General features: G+C 35.0%; 1 protein-coding gene across 4 annotated transcripts in view; it reads left to right on the top strand.

Annotated features, from left to right (window-relative positions):
• Positions 1-23,042, top strand: part of PJA2 (praja ring finger ubiquitin ligase 2) — a 51,099-nt gene extending 28,057 nt beyond the window's left edge. For 3 of the 4 annotated variants that reach the window (XM_036409168.2, XM_036409166.2, XM_036409169.2), the window contains 5 exons: positions 9,158-9,343; positions 12,140-12,251; positions 17,142-17,256; positions 17,643-17,764; positions 19,843-23,042. In XM_036409168.2, the coding sequence (XP_036265061.1) occupies positions 9,158-9,343; positions 12,140-12,251; positions 17,142-17,256; positions 17,643-17,764; positions 19,843-19,968 (661 nt within the window). In that variant the 3' untranslated portion in view covers positions 19,969-23,042. The remainder of the gene's footprint in view (positions 1-9,157; positions 9,344-12,139; positions 12,252-17,141; positions 17,257-17,642; positions 17,765-19,842) is intronic. The other variant, XM_036409167.2, reaches the window with a different exon arrangement.
• The last annotated feature ends 4,045 nt before the right edge of the window (positions 23,043-27,087 follow it).

Genomic DNA, 27,087 nt, shown 5'->3' with positions numbered 1-27,087 from the left:
ATGAAGTTCTCAGGAACCAGACTATGCAGGACATAGAGCATCTGGGATTTATTCAGAGATTAGTAGAATTTTAACTGGAGAATTCATTGATCTGACACACATTTTTAAAAGATCACTCTAGCTGTTTCATGGAGATTGAATGGAAAGGGATTAAAGTTAAAAAGGGGGAAGTGGTAAATTTGGCTTTGGACTAAGGGATGATAAGTGAGGATTAACTAAACAAAAGAGGTTTGAGAATATTTTTGAGTTATAAATAAAAGGATGAATTAGGTGTAAAATGAAGGAGGAATCAGTCAATTATGGCTGGGTGTTTTGGTTTGAGTATTGGGTAGATGCTAATGTCACTGACTGAGATGGAGAAGTCTGGGGAGAGAACTGGAAAGTAGGAACTCTGGAAGTTTGAAGTGTTATTTGGACAGTGTAAATTGCCTGTAGGCAGCTGGATATTTAACTTTCAAGTTTAAGGAAAATGTCTCAGATTGTAATTAAATATAAGTATTATATGGGTATAAACACATTTCAAAGAGTCATTTTCTTGCCCTCTATATTTTCTGACCACAGTGCTGTTAACTTAGAAATAAATTCAATTATCCATTCTTTTAAATAACCGGGAGGACAAAGAAGAAATAATAGAAATTTTAAATGTTCACAAGACAGTGATAATGAAAATACCACCAATCATATTTTGTTGGATGCAATGAAATTGGTACTTAAAGGGAAATTTAAAAAATACTTATATTAGAAAAGAATAAAAGCTGAAAATTGAGCTGTGCATTTAACTTAAAATAGAAAAGGAATGTTAGAATAAACAAATGTAGATTAAAATTGGGAAAGATAAAAGCGGAGATTAAAGAAATCAGAAGTTGAAACTTTGAAAGATTAAGAAAGATGGACAATACATTTGGATAGTAAATAAGAAATTAAGGACAAGGCATAAATAAATAAGACTGAAATAAGTGGATACCACTACAAATATAATAAAGAATGAATATTAAAAAGAATACTGGTATACTTTGTACCAGTAAATTTGAAAACTTAGGAGAAATTGACAAATTTCTAGAAAAATATAATTCATCAAAACACAGGAGGAAATATAAAGCCTGATAATACTATAACTATTACAATTTGTAACCAATGGTTTAATATCTTCCCATGGAGAAAAACAACTGACCCAGATGGTTTTAGAGCTGAATTCTCTTTAGATCACTAAACTTTAAATGATCATGTCATTCTACTCTTCAAAAGACTAGAAAAAAATTAATTCTTCAAATCATTTTAATCAGGTCAGTAGACCCTAATACCAAGAGTATGTGAATAAAATTATGTATTATTTTCATTAAAATATATTTTAAAATCTTAAACAGAATTATTGGAAATTGGAATTTGGGAATATATTATTTTAAAAGGTAATTGGAATTTGGAAATGTATTAATTTAAAACTCAGTTATGAATCTGAATTTATTCCAGAAATGCAAAGGTAGTTTCACATAAATATGTCATTCACCACATAGCAAAATACAGGAAAAAATTCATATGATAGATTCTTTAGAAGTTTAGAAGGAGGAAATAAATCACTTAATATTTAATTCCTCATCATGATAAAAATTCAGAAACTAGGGCTAGAAGAGAATTTCCTTGATTTGATAAAACGTCTCTAGTAAAACAAAGAAATAATTTTCAGTAAGGCAGAGTTTAAAAATCCCTGCTTAAAATAAGAGCAAGACCAGGGTACTTACTAGCACTATTTCCATAGCCATTGTTGCTGGAGGTCTTAGCATGGCATGATGGGAAAATAATGGGTAGAAAGCTGTCTATAAAAAGAAGAGGAAGTGTAAAGGCAAGAAAAAAATTAGGAGAGTATATTTCTAGAACAGCGTTTTTCAACCGCTGTTCCGCGGCACACTGTTGCCTGGTGTGCCGTAGGTGCAGACAAGACAAGAATTTTATAATTTTTCACTATTTTGTTTACTTAATATTTCATAATAAAGTAATTCTAAAATACTTTCTTTGTGTTTATCTGATTCCTATTCAAGAGAATTACTTTATATATAGTCAATATAGGCACAGAGTTAAATTTTTTAACATTTTCTAATGGTTGTGTGCCTCGTGATTTTTTTCATGAAACAAGTGTGCCTTTGAAAAACACTGTTCTAGAACATAAAATCTTCATGTGCAGAATGTATGAAGAACTCCTAAAAATAAGTAAAGAAGCAAACACTGACAATCTAATTGCAAAGTGACCAAATTTTTGAGCAGATAACTCACTGACGAGAAAATATTAATGGTGAATAAAATATGCTTTTGATACTCATGTATCAAAAAATGCTTAGATCTTTAGTACCGAGAGGATTGTATGTTAAGATCACAAGGAGGTATCATTTTTTACTAATCCATTAGATTAGCAAAAATCAAGAAATTTGATGTCAGGGGTTTGGAAGATATGAATAATTTTTACACACTGCTTGTTAAGGTACAAAGTAGGTCAAATTCAACAAAGTTATGTAATAACTAACATTTGCATGGTAGGCTACCCATCTATTCCACTTTTGGATACAAACCTTAGAGAAACTTCCACATAAGGCTCAGAAGTTGTATATAAGAATGTTCTTTGTAGTACTTTTCATGAAAGCTGTAAAACTGGATATAACCCAAATATTAATCAATAGGAGAAAATTAGTGGTGAATTCATATGGAGTATTATGAAGCAATGGGAATGAATGAGCCACAGTTACATGCATAAATATGGATAAATGCAAAGAGAGACAGTGCTGAGTGAAAACTAATTTCTGGAATTTGCTTCATAAAGCTTTAATACAAGCAGAAGTAAATATCTTCTTGAAGTATACAAAAATAGTGAAAACTTTTTTCAAAAGGCAATGAGAGGACAATAGCAGCATCAAAATAGTTCTTTTCTCAGGGAATTGAGGCCAATATATAGAGTAAAAGGTGGTAATAGTCAGTGGTAATATTTTAGTTCCCTGGTCTGGGTGTTGGGTTAATGGATATCTTACCTAATAAAAGAGAAACATGCAAATTAACCATCACTCCGCTATACCCACAGCCAATCAGAGTGAGAATGCAAATTAACCCAACAAAGATAGAGGTTAATTTGCATATTCAGGTGCAGAACGGAGTGAAGCCTGCTATGAGGGGAAGAGGGGCAGCAGAGGGAGCTACTGGAGTGGTGCTTCAGACAAAAGTGAGAACTTGCTGGTTCTTGATGGCCCGGGAGCAGGGAGCGGGGACTTGTTGGCTCTGGGTGGCCAGAAAGTGGGGACATGCGTGTTCCTAGGCAGCTGGGAGCGAAGCCAGGGGCCTATTCTTACACGAATATAGTGCTACAGGCCTTTGTGTTCTTGTGTTCAGTATAATATGCTTTGTGACCTAAGTAGATTATATATTTTCTGCATTGGGTAAAAAAATTTTTTTTGAGTTAAAAAATAACAAGAATTAAAGGTGAGAAAGTGGAGACAGTTACTGTATCCAGTTCTTTAAAAAAAAAAAAAAAAAGAAAAAGAAAAAAAAAGAAAAAGAAAGAAAGAAAGAAAGAAAGAAAGAAAGAAAGAAAGAAAGAAAGAAAGAAAGAAAGAAAGAACCACAAGTGGATGTTGAGCCTAGGAAAGCAAAGCATTGTCTCCACTCCCCAGAAAACAAGATGCATGATTGTTTGCTTATAGAACGTTCCAGAGGAGAGTAACAGATAATTATAGGAAAGATAAGGTGAAATCCTATAAAAGATAATAGGGGTTACGATCCAGATTTCAAGATGAGGGCTTTTAGAAGCAGAGACTCTTCTATTGTAACTATTGTAGTACAAGTGTAGGTGAGTCTGTACATTTGCTGGTGAGAATAAAGATGAGTCTCTCAGGCGATTTCAGTATTCTCATTGTTACTAGTTGTTGAGAATTGGTTAGGACAGGAAGGTTGTGAAGTTTAAGGCAAGAAGAAGAGGTGGGAAATAGGCTTTTAGAAAGCATTGTAACAAAGGTAAACACTGAATAATTAGTTGCTGGTCAATAAGTAATGAGTGTCCATTTGAGATTTGTGTTTTTTAATTTAAAGTTAAATTAACATCACATGTATGTTTTCTTTTAGGCTTTTGCAACTGTTCTGGTGGCTTTACAAATTTTATGTAACTATTCTTCAAATTTTGTTTCTCAGAGTAAATATGTTAGAATAAAGAAATAATTCTTCAAATTAAATGGTGGGATTCCATCTTTGTGACTGGATGACGGGACAGAGTACCCTTGATTTTTGTTGGCTATAATTCCCTTTGAGGATTGAAAAAAAAAATCTTTTTTAAATAATTCTTTACTGTTGAAGGTATTACATATATCCCCCTTTTTCCCCCATTGGTCCCCTCCAGCCTGTCCCCACCCCTTCCAACCCTGCCCCAGGGTTTCAGCGCCCTATTGTCTGTGTCTATGGGGTTATACATCTACCTAATAAAAGAGTAACCTCCTAATTGACTGTACCTTTGCAACACCCACCAGCCAGTCAGGAGTGCATATGTAAATTAACCCAACAAAGATGGTGGATTAATTTGCACACACAGGCGCTGAGCATGGGGTGGGATGCAGGCATTTCACACCACCCCAGCTGCTCCAGGCCTCTGGGCAGGGTGGGAAGGCAGAAAGGCTGCTCCAGCCAGAGCGAATGCGGTGCCAGCAGCCAGGAGAACAAAGGCCCATTCTTGCACGGATCTTCATTTGTGCATTGGGCCACTAGTATATATGTGAAGTCTTTGGTTAGTTAACTCCCATCCACCTTCCCTCTGAGATTGCACACTCTGTTCCATGCTTCCACGTCTCCCGACCCACGTCGTTTTTTGTTATTTAGATTCTACATACGGTACTTGTGATACTTGTCTTTCTCTCACTGACTTATTTCACTTAGTATGATACTCTCCAGTTCCCTCCATGCTGTCTCAAGGAGAAAGAGATTGTTTTACTGCTGCGTGGTATTCCGTGGTATAAATGTACCAGAGCTTTTTTATCCATTCATCTACTGGTGGGCACTTGGCCTTTTTGGACTTTTTATTCCTTTTTCAAATTTCAGTTACTTTCTTTGGTAAGATAGGGATTTGAAATCTTAAAAATTTGCTATACAGTTATCATTCTTAAAAGTGAGCTTATAGCCCTAACCAGTTTGGCTCAGTTGATAGAGTGTCGGCTTGCAGACTGAAGAGTCCCAGGTTTGATTCCAATCAAGGGCATGTACCTTGGTTGTGGGCACATCCCCAGTAGCGGGTGTGCAGAAGGCAGCTGATCAATGTTTCTCGCTCATCAATGTTTCTAACTTTCTATGCCTCTCCCTTCCTCTCTGTAAAAAAAAAAAAAAAAAAAAAAAAATCAATAAAAAATATATATTTTTAAAGTGAGTTTATACCTAAAGCTTTGCAACTACTTATAATGTGTCTTGAGTTATAAAATAAAAACCAGTTAGTTAAATACTAGTTAACTAGGGATATTATGTGCTCTTTAGAATTTTCATGAAATAAATTTCTTTTAAAATAGCTTTATTTGATGAAAGCCTTGGCCCTTTAAAATGTTAGCATTAACCCAAACATTTGAAATTCTGTGCTGCAAATAATGACCACTCCAGTTGCTGATTTATTAGCTAAAGGAATTACATTTGTAAATCAGAATAGGTAATGTTGTCAGGAGTTTAATTTGATTTTTTTGCCTTTTATTTTCTTTATTTCTCAGAAAATTCTATGATGCATGATTATATAATAGCAAATTTAAAGCTCAGTAACAAAAATTTCTTTAAAATATTCAATATTTATTAGTATATTTTGATAACTTTAATATCTGCTCATAGAATGTTATCAATTTCAGTTTCTATTGAGTAGGGATCCTTAATCCTTTTCTGGGAAGGAGCAACAATCTGTCTGAAGATTTGGGGTAACAGAGTAGGCTGTAATCAGGAGAATAGATGATGCCTGTGGTCTTCTAAAATTTCCCTGGGATTAGGTGGTGGGGATACATGATGAGGTGTTTTCAGTTTCCAGTCATGGTAGTAGCATTCATCTCTAAGCGGTGCTGAAAAATCCTCAAAAGGGAAGGACAAGTTGGTAATTTCCCTTCCTAGTTGAAATGCCTGTGACTCTGGTGGTGGTAGTGGTAGGTATAGGCTTCCAATCTCCCAAATGCGGAACTGCTTTTTTAAAGAATGAACCATTTGGAGACATGATTAGATAATGTCTTTCTTTAAGTCTGACATATTACTACATAATGTTATAATGGCATTTTGTTGATTTTTTAATTGCCAAAATGAAGAAAGACCATTAATGCTCTAAAATTTTGTGAATATGTTAGTTAGGGTGTATGTATGTGAATGCATATTTAGAGAGAAAGAACATTGAGAGATTGTCCTAAATATTTTCAAGCATTTGAAACTTACATTGTATGCTTATAGTCCCATGGAGATACTGGTTTCAGTTGTTAACTACACAAAATGAAAGATACTTTGACCCCATTGTTCAGAATCTTCTTTTTTTTTTAAGTGCAAAATTCCTTTCGTTATACTATCAAGATAACTTTGGTCCAGCACATTGCCACTCTTGAAGCCCGCGAAAATTTATGTGAAATGGTAGGAATTTATACAAACTTTGTATAACATGTTGAAAACATATGCCATACCACTTATTTTCTGTTTCTATAACTGTGCTATGATGAATTATTAAAGACAGAATGAAATGTTTAAGCAAAATATGTAGCCAGGAATTGGTTATATAGTAGGAGTATTAATGATATGTTATAAATTGTTTGGACTCATTGTGGTGATTTATCATTTTAGTTTTCTTCTCTGAATTAAAAAAACCATACGTTAATATTTCTTAGAGTAAATCATTTTCACCAATATATTTAAGTTTTATATTACACTAGAGGCCAGTGCACGAAATTCATGCACGGGTAGGGTCCCTAGCCCTGGCTGCCGACCTTCCCTTTGTTCTGCGTTGCCCCCTGGTGTTCAGCACACATCATAGCGAGTGATTGAACTCCCTGTCTCCCCGTTGAACTCCCATGGGGACACTTGGTATATTAGCCTTTTATATATACAGATATCTGAAGCACAGAGTAAGTGGGTCATTTTGATATCTATAATAGGAAAGAAACGTATTTTTTTGTAGGAATGCATTAGAAATAACGGAAATTTCAAGGTTTATTTCAGGCTTAATATGTTGTTTTTCAAGTATTTATTGCATTTGCAATACATAGATAGAGTATCTATTATATACCAAGCACTTGTTACAGGGGGTGAAGATACAGTGATGAGAAACAACACTGTATATACCCTTGAAAAACTCCCAGTCTAGGAGGAGACAAGTGAGTCACCAGAAAAGTCACAATACTTTTGGTTAGTGCTTCCATAAATGTGTGAATAAAGATCTGTTGCTTAGGAATTTTTAGTTTGATTTTATATTTTAAACCTATGTGGGGTTAAATTTTTATTACACCTAATTAATTTTTTATTACACCTAATTAATGCCAGAAGAAAAATAATCACTATCTTTATATAATTAAGAAAAGTATATTGTCATGCTAATTTCTCTGATTTTATTAGACTGGCAGTACTAGATACTAAATCTTACAAACCTGTTATTCTGAAGTATAGTTTAGGAACTGAAATTAAAGAAAACGTTTACGATTTTAGTTATATAAAGAGATACTGTTTTCTATGTATTTAAAATGTATTGATTTTTATAAGTAGACATTGTCTGCATTCCTTTCATAGAGGTTTTTATCCCCCAAAAGTTAAATTTGGATATTAAAATGAATAGAATTCTAATTATAGCTGATCTTAAAGTTGAAATATATAAATTGTTGTATAACATTATTTCTTACCTTGTTACTTAACCAAAATAAAATTCAAACCTGCCAATTCTACGATCCTTTTGATATACTAAAAGTATTTTCTGTTAAGTAAAATGAATAAGAAAATTCTACCAGTATAATGACATTATTTATAAATTCATAAAGTACCTTTTAGTTCATTGCAGCTATGACATGCCTTTTGTTTCTGATGTATTATAATTAATTATTCTCAATTTGATCTTTGTGTCCATATTTTTGGTGTCTTGACTTTACCATGAGTGTTTAATGTGCATGTCATGAAATTTAATAATCTGTGACTTCAAGGTTTTGCATCATGCTTAGAATGACAGTTTTTTGTTTTTGTTTTTTTGGTAAAAATTTTCCTCATAATTCTTTTAGTAATTTTATTGTTTTAGAGGTGGTGGCAGTGCACATGCATATTTAAAAGGTATATCTGGAATTTATTTAAGGGCAAATAATAAGAGATTTAACTTCTCTCTCTCCAGTTGAATACTCAGTTGTCCCAATATCATGTATTGAATAGCCCTTTTCCATGCTGTTCTGAATTGCTTCTCTTCCTTATTTTCTTTGCTATTTATTTATTTGTCAGAACTTATATTTTAGTAGGAGAAACGTTGACAAATAAAACAAGAAGTAAGACTAAATTCTATAATTAAAAAAGGCTGAGTGATGTGGTAGTCAGTGACTGGAGAGTTTCTTCTTGGAGAAGGTGATAGTACTCTGACCTGAATATCAGGAATGGAGTAGCTGTGCAAAAAAAATCTTGAAATAAATTTTCACATAGAGGAATTGACCCCAAGTTGGAAATGATCTCCATCTCTTCCCAGAGTAGAGTTATTATAGGAATGTAGTGAATGGAGGGAAGAGTAGTGAGAGGTAACAGTTGGAGAAGAGGGCCAAGGAGAAAGGTGTTTTATGTAGGGATTTGTAGGTCAAATGGAGGAATTTGGATTTTATTTTAACCGAAGGGAAACTATTCAAGAGCAATGTTTAAGAACTTAAATTGTCTAAGATGAGGTGTTTTTTTTTTTTTCTCCTACAAAAAGAGAAAATATAGATTAGATAATTTGTATATCAAATAAATAGGTTCTTACATAATTAGGAGCTTATTTCTATATATGTGTGACCCCATAACAAGTTTACTTTATTTTAAATTAATTTACATTTAAAGAAAACATTTTTAAAAATCTTAAGTACCAAGAGTTTAGGACTCTAAGGATAAAGAATCAGCTTGCATTAAATAGAACCCTTTAAAGGACAATTGTATGATGTGTTTTAAAATAATACATTTTTTTCTCTTAAAATGTTTCTATTAGGGAACAGACATCCTTGGAAGAGGGAGAAATTCCTTGGTTACAGTACAATGAAGTCAATGAAAGCAGCAGTGATGAGGGAAATGAGCAGGCTAATGAATTTGCACAGCCAGAGGCTTTCATGTTGGATGGGAACAATAACCTTGAGGATGACTCCAGTGTGAGTGAAGATTTAGATGTGGACTGGAGGTAGGTAGCACCATGCTTAATTATTCATTGAGTAGAATTTGTTCATGATTCTAAATTATGAAAACGGAATCTCTGATAGCTAAAAAGTATTCTTACTAGTATTTTCCCATCTCTCCTTCAAAGCTCATTTCAGAGGTCACTTCATACAGGGACTCCTTCCTACTTATTCCAGTGACCTCTTCCTTCTTTGACATTTAGCTCTTTTAAAGTTTACCTTATTATATCCCATTGAATTATACATTCATGGTTTGAGATTTCCAACTTTTAAATTTAACCTTATATGCTAAATGTAGAACTTAGTATAATCCTGTGTGTGTGTATATGTATGTGTGTGTATGTGTTTTAAACAAGATTCTGAATATTATTTGAAGAATTTTAAAACCTGTGGTTAAATCATAATCATAAAATATAATTTTCTTTCTTTATATATTTTGAATAGAAACTATAATTGTACTTTCCCAGAACTGTTGAAAGTATTAGATTTAGGCCGACAAAGAATAGCTTCAAGTAAAAGTAACATGAATTAAGTGCATTATGTCTCTTGATGGTTAGAATAGATGTATCTTTAAAGTGTGCAGTAGCCCTTCGTAAGCAGCTAATTATTGGAGATGAGGATGTTCCAACTGATCATTTTTGTTATTTTTTCTAGGAAAAATATGGCTTAGTACTACCCATATTTCCATGTCTGCACAGAAAATTTAGAAAAATAAAGATAAGAAAAACTCTTTTATATCCCCTGATACCTCTACAAATTTTATTTTTTTAAGGCATCCTATATATCTTCAATTTCTCTGTGTGTAGCTACTCTGTGCTTCTCCTTACACAAAACTCAACATCTCCTTGAAATTTTTCTTACCGTTTTTCTGTTCTCACTTCCATGTATAGTGGGGGAAGAGAATTATATGTGCAAAGCAGATTTCTATTGACCATTTTGTAGAAGTAAAAGTGGAATATCATCACAGCCACAAAAACAATCTGCATTTTTATCTTAAACATTCCCTTTCTCCAGAGCCTATTTTCTGGCTTCCCAAACATTATGGAAAATCAGTGACTTCACCTAGTTCTGACCTTGCTGATCTTCCTCTATAAGCCCTCTTACTGAACTCATTTTTTCTGATGTCTTATTTATCCATGTATAAAGTCATTATTCCTCAAAATAACTCAGAAGATGATAGAATTATTTATTTAGATCAGTGTTCACTAACCGGTGGTTGTCCATGGACCACTGGTGGTCTGTGAGGTCCAAAAGGTTGGCAATCGCTGATTTAGATCATCTGTGTATGTCAGGAGGTAATTTTGATTTCATTTTTATCTATTGCACATTTTGAAAATTTTGTAAAAAATAATTTTTTTTACATATATTTTTATTGATTTCAGAAAGGAAGAGAGAGAGAAACATCAATGAAGAAAGACAATCATTGATTGGCTGCATTTTGCTTGCGCCACACTGGGGATTGAGCCCATAACCTAGGCAGGTGTCCCGCATGGGAATCAAACCATGACATCCTGGTTCATAGGTTGACGCTTAACCACTGAGCCACGCTGGCTGGGCTATAAAAATAATTTTTTACAGTTCCTTCATGATGTGCCATTCTATAGATGCACTATAATTTAATTGTGTTATTTCTTCCTCTTCCCTCATGAAACTGGATCTGACTTCAGGTTATTTCTTTAGGATAGATTCATAGGGGTAACATTACTGAGAATTGTTAAGATCTATATATTTTTTTAAAATCTTTGTATATATTTCTAAGTAACTTTCAAAAGTGTTGTTCCACATATTTGAAGAAATAATTGAGGTCTTTATAGATGTTGAGGAATTTATATTTGTTGCTAATTGTCCCAAAATTGGGAATGCTTCATAGATTTTTTTTTTAACTACGTATAGAAAACATTTAGCATTGATTATTCAGACAGAATTTTTTAATTTTATATAGATATAACAACACTTTATCATTTGTTTATATCAGACTAGAGATTTTTTTTTCTACGAACTTTGTACAGTGAGTGTGGCAGTCTTTTGGAGAGGTGATGGCATCCTAATTTCTTATGCTTAGCATTTAACTTTTTTTAGTGGGTTCTTTCTGCCCATCACCCAACAAGATTTCTGTTAAAACTAGAGGCCTGGTGCACTAATTCGTGCATAGGTGGGGTCCCTCAGCCCCGCAGCGATTGAGACCTATCTGGGGGCCAGCAGGCCAGGGGGGTGGGGGTGGGGGCAAAGGAGGTTGGCTGGCAGGTCAGGGGGCTGGCCAGTGGGAGGGACTGGGAGGTTGGCTGGCAGAGGGGCGAGCCATGGAAGGTTGGCTGTGAGAGCAACTCCAGCATTAAGTGTCAGCCCCCTGGTGGTCAGTGTACATCATAGTGACTAGTTGATCTGTGGGATCGGGCCTAAATGGGTGATTGGACATCCCTCAAGTGGTCCCAGATTGGAGAGGGCATAGGCTGGGCTGAGGGACGCCCCCCTCCGCTCCATGCATGAATTTCATGCACTGGGCTTCTAGTCTATAATAATAAAAGGGTAATGTGCTAATTAGACTGGACATCATTCCAGGCGTCTTTCCAGATGAAGCTGGGGCTAGAGGGAGCCTGGATCCTGGGTGCCTCCTGACAGCCAGAGGGAAGCCAGCCCAGGTCCCGGGTGCCAGAGGGAAGCCGGTGTTGACAGCCAGGGGAAGGAAGGCCTACTCTTGCATAAATTTCATGCATTGGGCCTCTAGTATTAATATAATTAAGTCTTCAATTCACCATAAAGATTTCCCAAATCATGCTCGTATTATTATTATTTTTTTCCAGTCTGTTTGATGGCTTTGCAGATGGATTAGGAGTTGCTGAAGCTATTTCTTATGTGGATCCTCAGTTTCTCACCTACATGGCACTAGAAGAACGCTTAGCCCAGGCTATGGAGGTATTTTAATGATTCTGATGTCCATGTATAAGTTGGTGGGGTGCACAATGAGAAAAAGTAAAAGATTTTTTTTAACTGCTCTTAAGAAAAGGTGAATAGTTTTCTAAACAATTTAATAACAACTGCTGATTACTGATTGCAACCAGTGTGTATATATAAATTATACTTAACATCCTGCCAATTTTTCTAAAATTGGTTTCCCAGTTTTTACTACAGAATGGAAAATGTTTTGCTTACATTTAGAATATACATTTTCCCTCAGTTAAATTATATGGGTCTGTGAATTTGAAAATTTTATACACACATGCACAGGTATGTTTGTGAAATGAAATTGAACATCTCTAAGAATATATTACAAATCACTTTCCTTTTTTTGTTCACACAGATTCTAAATACTATCTTTTGCTTAATATGTACACATTTTAATAAATAACACATTTGATTTCTAAGTTTGTCTTGCCTTCTGTCTTTATTTGATCATTTTGAAAAATTAAGCTAAAATAATGTATAGTTTCTGATTTTTTTCTTTTAAATTTAACACTAACATTCTTTAAGTGAAACTAAAACAAATAATAAGACAATCTGTGTTTTATTTATTTATTTATTTTTTCTCATGCAGCCCTAACTCTTTGGTAGTAGTTGTTTTTATTTCTGTTCTTCTCAATAGTAGACTGATATTTCTTTTCAGGTAATGATTGTTATGAAAATAGTGTCAATAAACATTTGCCTTATAGCTGTGTCTCAAATTTGAATGAGAAAAGGGCAAAATAGTTAAGGTTTTTAACTGTTTGAAACAATATTGAAGCTTATTACTTGCTCCCGAATTTTTTGGGCAAAAGTATCCCTGCCTTTTATATTGACATCTAAATATTTACAGCCTAAATTCTAAGTAATATTGTTTATCCTATCATATCTCTTTGCACTAAAAATATATTTAAGGATTTAAATGTAAAATGAATTAAAATTGTTAAATTTATTTTTAATGACATTTATCGGTTAATAAACTTATAGAATTCAAGTGTACAAGTCTTGATAGGTTATCTTTATATTGCATATGTTAATTTTGATAAATAATTATTTAAACATAAAGTAAAATGTTACTGGTAAAATGCATCTCTTAATGAATGGAGGCTTTTTCTCCCTCATTACCTTATGAATGAATTTTATTTATTCCTACAATGAGACATAGTTCAGCATCAACTTTTTTTTTTCATCTTTATGAATATAAGCTTGAGAGACTTTGTTCATATAAGTTGATAGGGATGGAAGGAATTTATCATAGCCTTTTCACTCATGTCTTGTTAAAATTATATCAACTTGGCAAGTTGTTTAGATCCTCTTTCAGTTTTTTTTTAAACCAAAGGATTGGAAGCCATCTACAGAGATTTGTTATTCAGTCCTTAGAATTCAGTTTGACGCAAGTATTTCAGATTGCTCCTTTGGATGGATAAGAAGCATATTTTTATAAAGTGAGAGTAATGTAAGAACAGGGCAGCATGTTGCCTTTAACTGCAGATGCATTATTAGGCAGATCAATTTGAGGAAAAATTACATAAGAAATATCATTGAAAATTGAGTCTCTGGGAACCTACTTGACCTTTGGCCCCTTGAAAGCTTCTGGTCCTCGTCTACAGAATGGGAATAAGAAAATTTAATTCATGCACTATTGAGAAATTGTGTTTAAGCACTTAGCAAAATACCTGGTACGTGGGTAGATTCTCAGTAAATAGATATTCAAATTAGTAGTCAACCAACTGGTACTCATCTTGCATATCTGGATTCAGTGGTCATTATTAAATCATTTGTTATAAATATCCATTCTTTAAAAACTAAGTTCTGTTTTATTCTTTAGAAACTAATTTTTCTTGCTGACAAAGGGATGTATTACTTTAATCCTAGATATATTCCAGTTAGGCTGTTTAAGCTGTTTAGTCATCTTTCTAACATTTGGACTTACTTTTGAAAATATTTTGTACTTCCTCAGATGTAGATAGATTTTTACATCTTTATGGATTTTCATATCAGTGTCTATAAAATGGTTTCTCTTGCTCTTATTGCCTATAAGTGATCCCAGATCACCTTAAATATTTGTCAGTATCTCTCTTGCTCTTATTGCTTATAAGTGATCCCAGATCACTTTAAATATTTGTCAGTATCAAGGCAATAAATTATTTCTACAAATATGAAATTCCATGTATTTATTAGCATAGCAAATGTGTAGATAATCATTAGAAAGGAATAATGAATCCATTAAGACAAACATGTTATCAAAGTACAGTTAACCTAGAATAACACTCCCAAAATGGAACTTATTAAAAATAGTATTTCTTCTTTTGTTTATGTGTAACTCAGGTGAATTCTTGCAGGGTCTATCTTGGGAAGTACATAAGGAATTGGAGGAAATTCATGCTTGTAGTTATGTGAGAAAGAAAGGACAAATAACAGGCTCTTTCCATTTTCTTTCTCTTGATGGGGAAGTTTAATATAAAGAATTATCTAGAATAATAAAAGCATAATATGCTAATTAGATTGGACAGCCTAATGACCTTCCGTATGAAGCTGCAGGGGGCCAAGATAGAGGCAGTTAGGGGTGATCAGGCAGGCAGGCAAGCAGTTAGGGGCTATCAGGCAGGCAGGTGACTGGTTTTAGGGACAATCAGACAGGCTGGCAGCATGGTTAAGGGTGATCAAACAGTTTGGAGCCAGCAGTCCTGGATTGTGAGAGGGTGCAGGCTGGGCCTCTAGTTAACTATAACGGGATTAAAGTAACAAGGGATTGCTTAGTAAGAAATAAAGATAATTCTAAAGAATATAGAAAAAACATGTATAAGGAGCAGCCACCACCTGTAAAGCAAAGGTCATCTAAGGAAGGGTCACCATTCACACTCCAGGGCTGAGATCCAGATCTTGATGAAAATGGCATAGCTGTGGCTTAATGAATGGCAGAGAAGTCACTGGTGCTGTACTGGCAGAGCTTGTTGGAAATCAGCCCTGTAGGATGCTAGGGAAAACTATTCATAGGGAGATGTCTGATGGGAAGCACTCTGCTACAGAACTGTCCAAAGGGATGCTGAAGAATCTACCTGCCACTTAGTGCTTCTGGCTGCATGCATTTCCAGAGCTAGACATTGAGAAGCTGTGCATATTGCAGGAGTCTGGTGCTAGAGAAAACCATACCTGCCACAGAAGCCTGCCAAGTGGAACACTGGGATCAGAAGCAAAGTCTTTTTCCTCTTACAGCATCTCTTTAGTACCCTCTGTGAATGAGCTTAACAGTATGTCAGATGTCAGAAGAGAAAATATTTAAGTGGCCCAAATCCATTTTCACAGAGCTGACAAAAATAGTGAATTTGGGTTTGAGGAGCAATCATGGATAACTAAAAACAGTTATTTCTTTCACTATTTGGGTTCCATATATACCTTTCTGCACACATTTGAATTCCCAACTTAACTATTTTTATGTTGTGTATTTTTTAGCAAATTGTTGTTAAATACTAGTTATTTTAATACTGTTGTCATTTATCCTTTATACTTGCCTAAAGTGGTTAATACACCATCATATTATAGTATCAGAGCATTCTGAATTTGACTATATATTTACCTTTAACTAGCACATTTGTTTATTCATCTATCAATAGATAGTTGGGTTGTCTCACCTTTTTGGACTTTTGTATTTAAGTCCTACCTGAAGTTCTAATCTAATTATAGCCAGCAAAGTGAACCAATCCACAAAAGGGTGATAATGACTTTATTAGATGATAATATGATCTAATGTTCTTTCCTTCCTTGTTAGAATAGTAACTAAATGCAAAATTTTGAACCCCTGAATAAAGTTCATAATCCAGATAACTTAGTAATACTAAATACTAAGCTAGTAATGTGGGTGTGCTGACTCTATGATAGTAGAAGATATTGCTCTTCAGGAATACATTATTTGGTTCCATACCTTGAACATCTATTAACCACTAGAGGCCTGATGCATGAAAATTCATGCACTGGAGAGGGGGGTCCCTCAGCCTGGCCGCCCCCCCCACCCCCCACCCCCCCACAGTCCAGGAGCTCTCATGGGTGGGAGGCAACTCATTGATCAGGGGAAGGTGATGCCACCATCACACCTCTGCTGCTGCCACTGCTGGCAGCACAAACCTCAGCTGGCCCTGGTTACCTGAGCCTTGCATAGCCCTGGGCGGCTGGGCAGCCACCATCTGAGGCTTGCCTGCGCCTTGGGTCAGTCGTGGACATCTTGGGACTAAAGGGTCTGGGGGACTCGGGAGGAAGGTGTGCAGAGCAGCCCGATCCACCTGGAGGAGAGTGTGGCTGTGCCGTGTGCCTGCTGCTCCTACAGGGCTGAGGGGACTGGGTGTTACCATCTTGTGGCTGTGGGCACTGCCATCTTGAGGGTATAGCAGTCAGTTTGCATATTCCTTCCTTATTGGCTGTGGGTGCTGCCATATTTGTGAGGGCGTGACAGTCAGTTTACATATTCCCTATTTACTAAATAGGATGGCTACATTTCATGAGTTGAACCTGTTCAAAATGTTTACATTCTTTATAGTATTGATCCCGTTCAGAAACTTAAGTTGGATGAGGTAGCCACTCTTCTGAAAATATAAATAGGGTGGACAAGTAGATGGTTATTGAATCAAAATAGACTTTTGTTATATTTATATAAAGTAGGGCTTTTATTTTTTGGTATGTTTTTTATGTTTGATGGTAGTGATTATGGATCCTTTTGAAAGGAGGCAAAAAGGGCAGGGGACTGAAGCAAAATAAACTAACAGAAGAGACTAATGGTGTATATAATATAAGTTTGGAAGATACCTTAAAAATAGTTTTCTATTACTGCTTTAAAGTGTTTCCTAACAAAGAAATGTGACTTTTATTTTTCAGACTGCCCTAGCACATTTAGAGTCTCTTGCAGTAGATGTTGAGGTGGCCAATCCACCAGCCAGTAAGGAGAGCATTGATGGTCTTCCAGAGACACTTGTTCTTGAGGATCATACTGGTAAGAAGGGCAAAGTTTATCTCTAATGCTGAATGACACATTGCATGTTTAAGTACATGATTAAGCACTTAGGAGATAAAGTACTATTATAAACTCTTACTATATTTTGTATGAAATCAGATTCTGAAAACTCTTAACCAGTAGAAGAGTATTTTTAATTTATTAAGTGATAGGTTGGGACAAATGTTCCCTAGTCAACTTTCTACAAAAGCAATGTTTATTAAATTTCAAATGGTCTTGCATTAGAAACATGTTTGACAATTTTTGATCAAAGTCTGGTTCATTTGCCTTTCACAGGAATCATCTATGAATTCATATGCTGATTTTCAGTTTTATTAAAATTGTACTTCATTGGATTAATATATCTAATTACTTGTTGTTTTTAGCTATTGGTCAGGAGCAGTGCTGTCCAATCTGTTGTAGTGAGTATATTAAAGATGATATAGCGACAGAGTTACCCTGCCACCATTTCTTTCACAAACCTTGTGTCTCAATTTGGCTGCAGAAGGTAAGTTTTAGATTTACTTCCTTTAATATTTTAATAGCTTTCTCCTATAAGTTAATGATGGTAGTAGTGTCTTTTAATCTTATTTATTTCGCTATGTACTCATAGTTCTTTTGAGTTCAGTTTAATTTATTTTAATTAAAGTTGGTTACCTTTTAATGACTACAGATTAATGATAATATCAAACTATTTTACTTTACTAACATTGTCTAAAATATAGTATAAACAACCTGAACTACGTAACATATTTAATTATATTCCATAAATTAGGTGTTTTCATAAATACCTCAAGCAAAGAAGCTTTTGGCAATACTCAGTACTGTAAGAATATACTGATATTCTGATAATATGTATCAGTGCTTTTATATGAGAAATGTTTAATAAACTATCAACTATCTTTTATTCAAACTTTCATATATTACCCTAAAATATTTACCCCCAATTTTTTAAGTATATTTGAGTTATATACTTAAAGGAAAATAGAATTTTACTTAAATCTCTGTTAACTCTGTTTGTCATAAAGAATATTTACATGCAGTTCAGTGGAAATTCCCAAATCACTTTCCCAGCTTACTTAGTTATGGAAATAACTTTCTTCCCTACAACAGCTTTCTTCCTTTCCCCTTCCTTTCTTTCTCCCATCCTCTTTCTCTCCCTTCTCTTTTGTTGCTGTTGTTCCCCTTAAAAGTAAAAACTCTAACACTTAATATCAGTGCAGAAAAGTCACCATTCTTTTATAAATTCTAAAGTTTCTGTCTTGGCTTTTAAGTCCTGTGATCTAGCTCCCAGACTGTCTCTTCAGATTTACTTCTGTACCTTTGTTCCTGTTTTCTTAGCCTGGTGTGGTCTTCCTCTGTATCAGAAAGATTAGATGGTCCTGCTTAAATTCCATCTTTTCTGTCCTTAATATTCCCATTCTTTAAACGTCTACAATAGTGCCAAAGCCTTAATAAGGATCTAGTGTTCTGTGTGTCAGGAACTGCTAGATGATTCATGTGTATTTTCCCATTTACTCCTCACAATAACTCTGGTACATACAGGATAGGGCAAAAGTAGGTCTATAATTGTGAGTACATGAAACAGTTTATCCCTCGATTATTACTTATTACTTATTATATTATTTTCTATACAAACAACTGTAAACCTACTTTTTCCCACCCTGCATTGTTATTTTTATTATCATTTTCCAATGATTGTTACTTGTATAAGGTTACACAGCTAGTATGTGCTTGGGTAGAAACCACACACATCTATCTGACTCTAAAATGTTGCTATTATGACCCCAATCAGGATGGCAGGTGCCCAAAAATGTTGGCAGAATTAAATTCTTGAATTGTAAACATGTATGTTTTATAGCCATAACTTGTCCTTTACTTGGCTATAACTCAAGGCAATGATCTCTGTATAGTTTCCTTCCTGTCAGGAAACAGCTTAGTGTGAAGCCTTTCCTCTAGGGAGAAGGTTCCCAAGACACAAATCGTGATCACCTTTAACAGGTTGATTTCTTCAACCTGCTTTCTATCAGGGAGGTTGCTTTGGGAAAAAGACTAAACTTGCAAAAGAATAATTTTAACACCAGATGACATATCTCTGGAACTTTTGTTCCTAAAATGGTGTACTCCCAGAATAACTGCTTTCCCTGTCCCACCCTCCCTGTCAGGTCTGTGGTTGATGTGTTTTGTCATGTAGAAAGCATCTAACTCTCCACATCATCATCAGTATCATCACCAGAATAGGTGAGGACATGCCCTGTAACTCCTTGCTCACTCCCTACAGCAGCACTAGTGCCAACCAGGGAGTGTAGTGGACTCTCAACGAATAGTCATTAAATGAAAGATGAGTGATGTAAAAGATACAAACATAATTGAGAGACAGTTTATCCTAAAGGAATTAGTTTCTGCTTGGGATAAAAGAAAATAGCATAAAAATGTTCCTCTCTGTTCTGTGTAGGTTTGAAGTTTATTTAGTTTTTAAGTAATTTGTTTTGTTTTTAGGATAATGATACTGTTTGTCTTTCTTAAGATGCTTGTGTGGTAATTAAGACCTTCTCATTGGCTATGAACTTGTTCTTCTCCCTCCAGTCAGGAACATGCCCTGTGTGCCGCCGTCATTTCCCACCTGCAGTTATTGAAGCATCTGCAGCTGCTTCCTCTGAGCCTGGTCACGATGCCCCACCTTCAAATGACAGTACTGCAGACGCTCCTTAAACCTTAACACTTGAATGAGATCATTCTATAAAGTAAATCTGAAAATTCCTTCTAAACCTGATGTGCAAATAATTATATATAAATATATTAAAATGCTATATATAGTCTATGCCATAGTTTAGAAAGAGAATGTTGACCTTTCTAAACTAAGTATAGGTTTGCAGAAAGTACTAACATTTTCAAGCTGAATGTAGAAGCAGTACATCCATTATTTTTAGTTGAAGGTGTTTATATTAATTGCATAAGTCAAGCTTATCACTTAACTCTCTCCAGAAGAAATAATCATCTGTGTGGCACGCGTTACTGGTTCTCTCTGAATATTGCCACTAAGTGATTATGATTAGCTCTCCTATTTGCATCAAATGTGAAGACTATAATCCCAACAGTAGTAAAATTTGGTTTCATTGGAAATAAAAAGAATGCTTTTTCATTGGTCCCTTTGCTTTTGCTACATCAAAACCTCTTTGTTTATAATACTGAGTGGTTTTTTAGGAAGGTGTCTAGTCTTCCGTTTTTGTTTAAAATTAGGACTTTTAAAGAATGTCAAACTGGCTAAAATTCTAGCTGAACATCACAAAATTTCAAAATTTTAAATGTAAACCCCTGGAAATGGTTAGGCATATTTTTTTTTAATGTTGGATGTGCTTAAAGTCAGGTTAGTAAAGCATAGGAACAATCTAGTGTGCTTGGCACCTGGTGAATTAGATGGCCTTATAGAAATTCTTTCTACTTGGTTAAAATGATATTTGAAGGTTCAGAACACTCCTGGCACATTTATTTAATAACTATTAGGTATAGGTATTGTAAGGTGATTTTGGTTCTGAAATATTTTAGAAAGTCTGAAAACATGCATGAAGTGTTTCTAACACTCATTCTATTGTATCCTAAAGGAAAATCTGAATCCTTAGAAAACTATGTTAACTGTTCTGACTTGTATAAAGCATAAAAGTGAAAGGGTATAGGACATATTGGGCCATACCTTTTTTACAACATATCTAAACTTTACTGGGTTATAATTTATTTCTTTAAAGTATTCCTGAACAAATAGTATTTATATCACATTATCAGTATTTGTTTCTTTACACTAATTTATTTGGGTAAAATTATTTATCTGGAATTAAAATAAAAATAAGTAATTTCAAATTAAGCCATGGCTGAAAAGGAAGTAGATTATGTGATTGCCTAGTGACTGTGTGAACAGAACTTTATATGTAACACAGCTTCTTTCTTATTTTCCTTTGTTTAAAGGAGAAAAGAAGATCCCGACCTCAGATTTACCCTCTAAAAGAGTTTTCTGTTCAAAAGCTTCTACAAAAGTAAGGAAGTCAGCTTTCCTTATTCTTTTTATGGGAAATTGACCTACAAGGCCATCTTTGTAATTACATAACCCCCAACGAAGACTGCACAGCTTTCTGCTTAGGTGATCTCACCCAATAGACAATTATGTGTAAACATGGATGCAATATTTAACTTACAGATATGATTTGATATCAAACACCAGAGAATGATGGCTGTTAGAATACCACATTTGAGCAAGTAAAATAGTAAAGCACATAGTGAGTGTACATCCATTTGAGTAGAAAATTTATAATTTAGTTTGGGCATATGAAAGGAATATTTATGTAGTACATTTATAATTTAGTTTGGACATATAAGAGGAATATTTGTGTGGTTTCCCAAATGCAAAATTACATTTATTTGTGTAATTTCTCTAAGTATTTATATTCCATCTCTTTTCTTCATTCTTAAAAATAAGTGAATTTTCACTGCTGTCACATTTGAGGCTTAAATATAAGGAATATAACACTTGCATTCTAATTTTTGCATATATTGTAAATGTGTCTGGTATTTACAGCAAATACTGTGTATCCTTTTATGAGTAAAACAAACTGAACATTGCATGTATGATGTGGTGACTTTATAACTTCGGGGTTCTTTGGGGCTTCTGTGACTTTGGAAATGCTTACATTCAGGCCTTAATGTTGCATTAGCTGGCATGTTTTCCTTCTGGTGTATATAGGCTCTGTTGTATAAACTAATATTTGCTTGTTTTCTACTCTGTGATCTTTCCACACCATATTTCATTGATCAGATAGTGTCAAGGAGTCAAATCAGATTAAAATTAATTCTCATGTGTATATTGTGAAAATTTGTGACTAGTATGATTTTGTTTGTTTCTTTTTTGGTTTCCAAAAATTTGTGGCTAGGGTGTTTTTTTGTTGTTGTTTTTTCCTTTAAGTAATATTGATCAGTTACTGGTTAAACTAACTGCTATAGATTTCTCTTTAATAAGCCACATGTTATATTTAGGCAGGATTAAGAGAGGTTGGTTTTCTTCTCCTAGATGGCAGTTGTCCCAAAGAAAATATTTCTTCTTTGCCTATTAAGATTTAGCTATTATCTGCCAGTTGTTAGACAGTTTTGGTTCCAAACTCAGCCAGCAGCGTTGAGAGCTGATCTTAAGATAGTTGTAGTACTTTTTGCTTTCCATTTGTTTCTGTCCTTCATTCTTGGCTCCCTGTTATCTATAAATAGCTGCTATGAAGGAAGAAAGTTAAATAAGAGTTAGATTATAAAAAATTTTTAAAAGGAGATTGAGGTTTTAGGTATTTTCATTGTAACAAGCTGATAAAAGCTGAGGCTGATAAGTTCTGACACGAAAATATTGTTTGATAAGATTTTGGATCCTTCTGAAAAAGTTAAGACTTCATGAAGATAAATTAGAAATAAGTATAAATAATAAAAATGTTTTTTCCCTTATTTCTCTTTTGTATGTTAAGTGACTTGACCTAATATTTTTTTTTTACATTTTTTCTTGTAATATAAATGCTGATATTTAAAGATAGATCAATGTGGTTTTCTTTTGTGTTGCTTAGCTGTTTATCTGTAAGCTAACTAACTCAAGATTATTTGTGATCTGGATTTATATATGAGCTATTAAATATGTATGAACTGTTCAAATGGAATGCAAGTTTTTCAAAGCCCAGGTCTAAATGTATTGATTGGTTTATTGTTCTACAACTCCACTCATCATTTTCTGTAAATCATAAACAATAAACAGGATATACTCAGTGGTCATTTCTAATATTTAATTGTGCAGTCATATCACTTCTACAATGTAACCCCTGATTTAGCATTAATGGCAAAGGATACAGCTGTCAAAGAAGTCTGGAACAGGCTCCCAAGCATATGTTTTTATAGTCCTTGAACTGTGATCTAAGAAGGCCCAGCTGTATAGAAGTGGCTGCTGGACTTCTTCTAGAAAGGCTCTGAATTAGTCCTGCTCTCCCCTGCCCAACCATCATAGCAGTCCTGTGTGTTCAGCAGAGCCTGACTTCCACACTAACTCAGGAATACAGATACCCTCAAAATTCCAGGATGGACATCACCTCAATTCAGTGGCTTCACCAAATCAGGTATGGCAATATTGTCAAATACACCTGTTTAGGAGGATTTGTCATGCTTTCCAGAAGGTTCAAAAACCTCACCCATTTCAGAAGGATAAACTGAGAACCATCATGTCTGTATTAGAAAACTATAATCATTTTGATTCTGCCTTAATACAATAAACATTTTTTAGAAAAACGCAGTCACAGAACCAGAAACAGCAATGGCACACCTCTTTCTAATGCCAAAATCCATTTTTAATTATGTTATATATTTTTGAAGCCACTGCTTCCAGAGTTGGAGTCACTCAGCATTCCCTACAAGGGATGGATTTTGTTGTTAGAATTGTCACTCAAATGATTTTGTAAATAGCACGAATGTGAAATTAAATAGAAAGGTCCTGTCTCGTGTTTTGCATCTCTTTATATCTTCCTTCAGGCTTCACACTTTTCTCAGATCTTTCGTGGTAACTACTCCAGACCAGCCTGTCATTGATTCTCTCAGTCCCTCTCTTACAATATGGTGCTCAGTCCAGTTTGGCCTATGGACTGAAGGGTCCTAGGTTCAATTCCTGGCCATGGCACATGCCTAGGTTGTGGGCTCGATCCCCAATGGGGGGCATTCTCATCACTGGTTTTCTATTTCTCTCTTTCTGAAATCAATAAAAACACATATATATATATATCATAACTTCATAACTAAACACCATTCCTCTGTAGTCTGACTAGAGCTAAGCCCAGGACCATTACTGCCAACTTCAGAGTGATTCTCCTATGACTGGTCTGTATTGGTATTATTTTTGTTACTGTGCATTACTTGGCAGGCATATCACATTGTCTCTTGTGAGCTTTACAGGAGTTGGAAAGTCAAGTCCATTCCTAATAATTACTTAATTCATTCTTACCAAGTTTAACTTATAAAGGTCCTTATGATTCTTCCTCTTAGCCTCAGTCCAATTTTGGTGAAGCATGCCTTTGATATTTAGTGGTGTTGTCCAAGTCATTGATAAATATTGTCCAGAACAGGATGAATGCCACCATAGACTGTCCTCCAGGTGACCTTGATCCATTAGTCAATAATTTGAATATAGTTATTGAAGCAGCTACCAGTCACTTATATGCTCATGTTTCTTCATCTTTCCTAAAATGACACTAAGAAATTTTATTGTGTTTGGCCAATAGGCAGTTTACACTGTGTATGGAAATAGCCTTGCCTGCTAGTAGATTAAATCAAGAAAGGAAATGAAGTTAGCAGGAAATGCCTCATTCTTAGTAAAACCACCTCCTTTTCCAACTGCTCACAGGCCATCTCTTTATTAATCTTCCCTACAATTTGATAAGTGATCATTTTCAAGCTCAATTTTCTAATTTTTAGAGTCTACTTTTTTCCTCTCAAAAATGTGATATTTGAAGTAATATGACCTTGACAAGCCATTTAATCCTCTCTGCTTCTGTTTTCTCTATAAAATAATGAATCTAAATTACCACTGGTTTGTGCATGAATAAAGTTTTTAATAAATGTTTTTTTGTTTGTGTCCATCCTTGTTTGATTTTAACACTACCTTTAGGGTTGTTTAACATTTCAGATGAAAACCTAAAAACTATCTTAGTCCCTTCTCAGGAGTTAAAAGAATTTAGAATTTGACGGGTGATCTTTATTAAATCTAGAGGCCCGGTGCATGAAATTCATGCACTTGGGGGAGGGGGGGCGTCCCTCATTCTGGCCTGTGCTCTCACAGTCCGGGAGCCCTCAAGGAATGTCCGACTGGCAGCTTAGGACATCCTTAGCACTGCCGCGGAGGTGGGAGAGGCTCCCACCACCACTGCCACGCTTGCCAGCCATGAGCCCGGCTTCTGGCTCAGTAGTGCACTGACCACCAAGGGGCAGCTTCTGCATTGAGCATCTGTCCCCTGGTGGTCAGTGTGTGTGTCATAGGGATTGGTAATTCTACTGTTTGGTCAATTTGCATGTTAGCCTTTTATTATATAGGATAATAAATAAATTTACTTAATAGAATTTTGCTAAAAGATGATATGCCTGTATGTGGCAACTGATTGCATCTTGGTTATAATCAGTATATAGTTTTAATAGTGAAAAGTGAAAGAAGAGGTCTTTATGTCTTTTTTATCTTTTTAGAAAGATACTCATAATCATTCACTGTAACAGAAATTCTCTACAAAGTTCTCCTTTTTCCTGTGATTATAACATAGTATTTCTTCTTAAAAAGATTCATTGAAAAATGTATTTAAGTGCTAAATATTAGATATTCTGTTAGGCTGTTTTAGCTAATACATAATGAATCTGAAGTTGTCCCAACTTTACAAATAAAAATTTGAGTCCTGGTTCTTAAGGCAGAGCCTGAGGGTTCTTTCTGGTTCATGCCACCTTCCTAGGTTGGAGCATCCTATCTGATCAACGTTAATATTTAAGTAAGTTTTTTGAGATACAGTCTGAGTTTTAAAAATGGGGATGGGGAGTGGAAGGAGTGTCTGTTTAAATTTCTTTTTAAAAAAACTATTTTGTTAGTGTTTACTTATTTTGCTAAATTTCTATAAAGAGGCATGTTTGCCTTTATATACCCCTGATCAAAGTTCTAATGAACTGGTTAATAAAGTTTCTTAGTCACCACTAAGATCTCATGAGAACTACTTCTGCCTGATGACTTGGGATCCTTAAATTATTCTGCAGAGACTCTCTGTGTCCTGATAGGTGTATGACATCCAAGCAGTGAGACCTCACTAGTGCAGACACCTAGACAGGTGCTAAAGTATATGGATTTCTTCCTTCAGAAGCCAGGGTCATTTGCAGTCCCTCCAAAGAGAGACTCTATCCCCAAATTGTTTCATCAGTAGGAAGAGACATTTGGTAGCGTTTCCTTTTGATTTCAGTCTTTACAAGCATTTAAAGCTATGCTCTAATTCTCTTTGTCTTTTATTCCCATTTTCTTGTTAAGAGGACCCAGGTGTTACAGACAACTGTTGTAAGGGGCTTCATTACATAACATCATACTGACTGGCCTTTGGCCTTACCAAAGAATTCCTCCTCTTGACTTAGACCCAGGACCTGTCAACCCTGGCATTGCAGTACCCTATTTTTGCTACCATTACAGAAGGTCCGAGTTTTAATTTTAGTTTAAATTCACATTTAGGGCAAATGAACATAGGATTTGGGAGCTTACAAAGCCAACCTTGTCTGGAAAGCAAGTTCTAATCTAGATTGGATGATGGTGAATTACAAGTGCAAACTGCCCTACCCAGTTTGGCTCAGGGGATAGAGCATCAGCGTGGGACTAAAAGTTGCCAGGTTCAGTTCTGGTCAGGGCATGTATCTAGGCTGCAGGCTCAATCCCCAGTAAAGGCTGTGCAGGAGGCAGCCAATTGATGATGTTCCTCTCTGATTGATGTTTCTATCTCTCTATCCCTCTCCCTCTAAGAAATAAATAAAAACATATATTTTTTTTAAACTGCACACCTTGACTATACCCACGTACAAACATCCGAAAGATGTTAAAAATTCTTACAGATTAGCTTATGAAAATAACATACTAGGACCTATCAGTGTGGCATCCTCCCTGAATCTCTGGGAAAATGCTTTCATCAAACCTAACAAATTAACTGCATATCCTGAGCTTCTATCCACTTAAAAAATGCTTATCAAGTACCTACTCTGGCACAAAATAGTGAAACTCCCTGGCCTCCTGGAGTGTGGTGGTAGTGAGGAGACTCTTACATG

The sequence above is a fragment of the Pipistrellus kuhlii genome, unplaced genomic scaffold, assembly GCF_014108245.1.
Source record: "Pipistrellus kuhlii isolate mPipKuh1 unplaced genomic scaffold, mPipKuh1.p scaffold_m20_p_4, whole genome shotgun sequence".
NCBI classification, from domain to species: domain Eukaryota; kingdom Metazoa; phylum Chordata; class Mammalia; order Chiroptera; family Vespertilionidae; genus Pipistrellus; species Pipistrellus kuhlii.
This window is presented reverse-complemented; position numbering and strand designations above follow the sequence as displayed.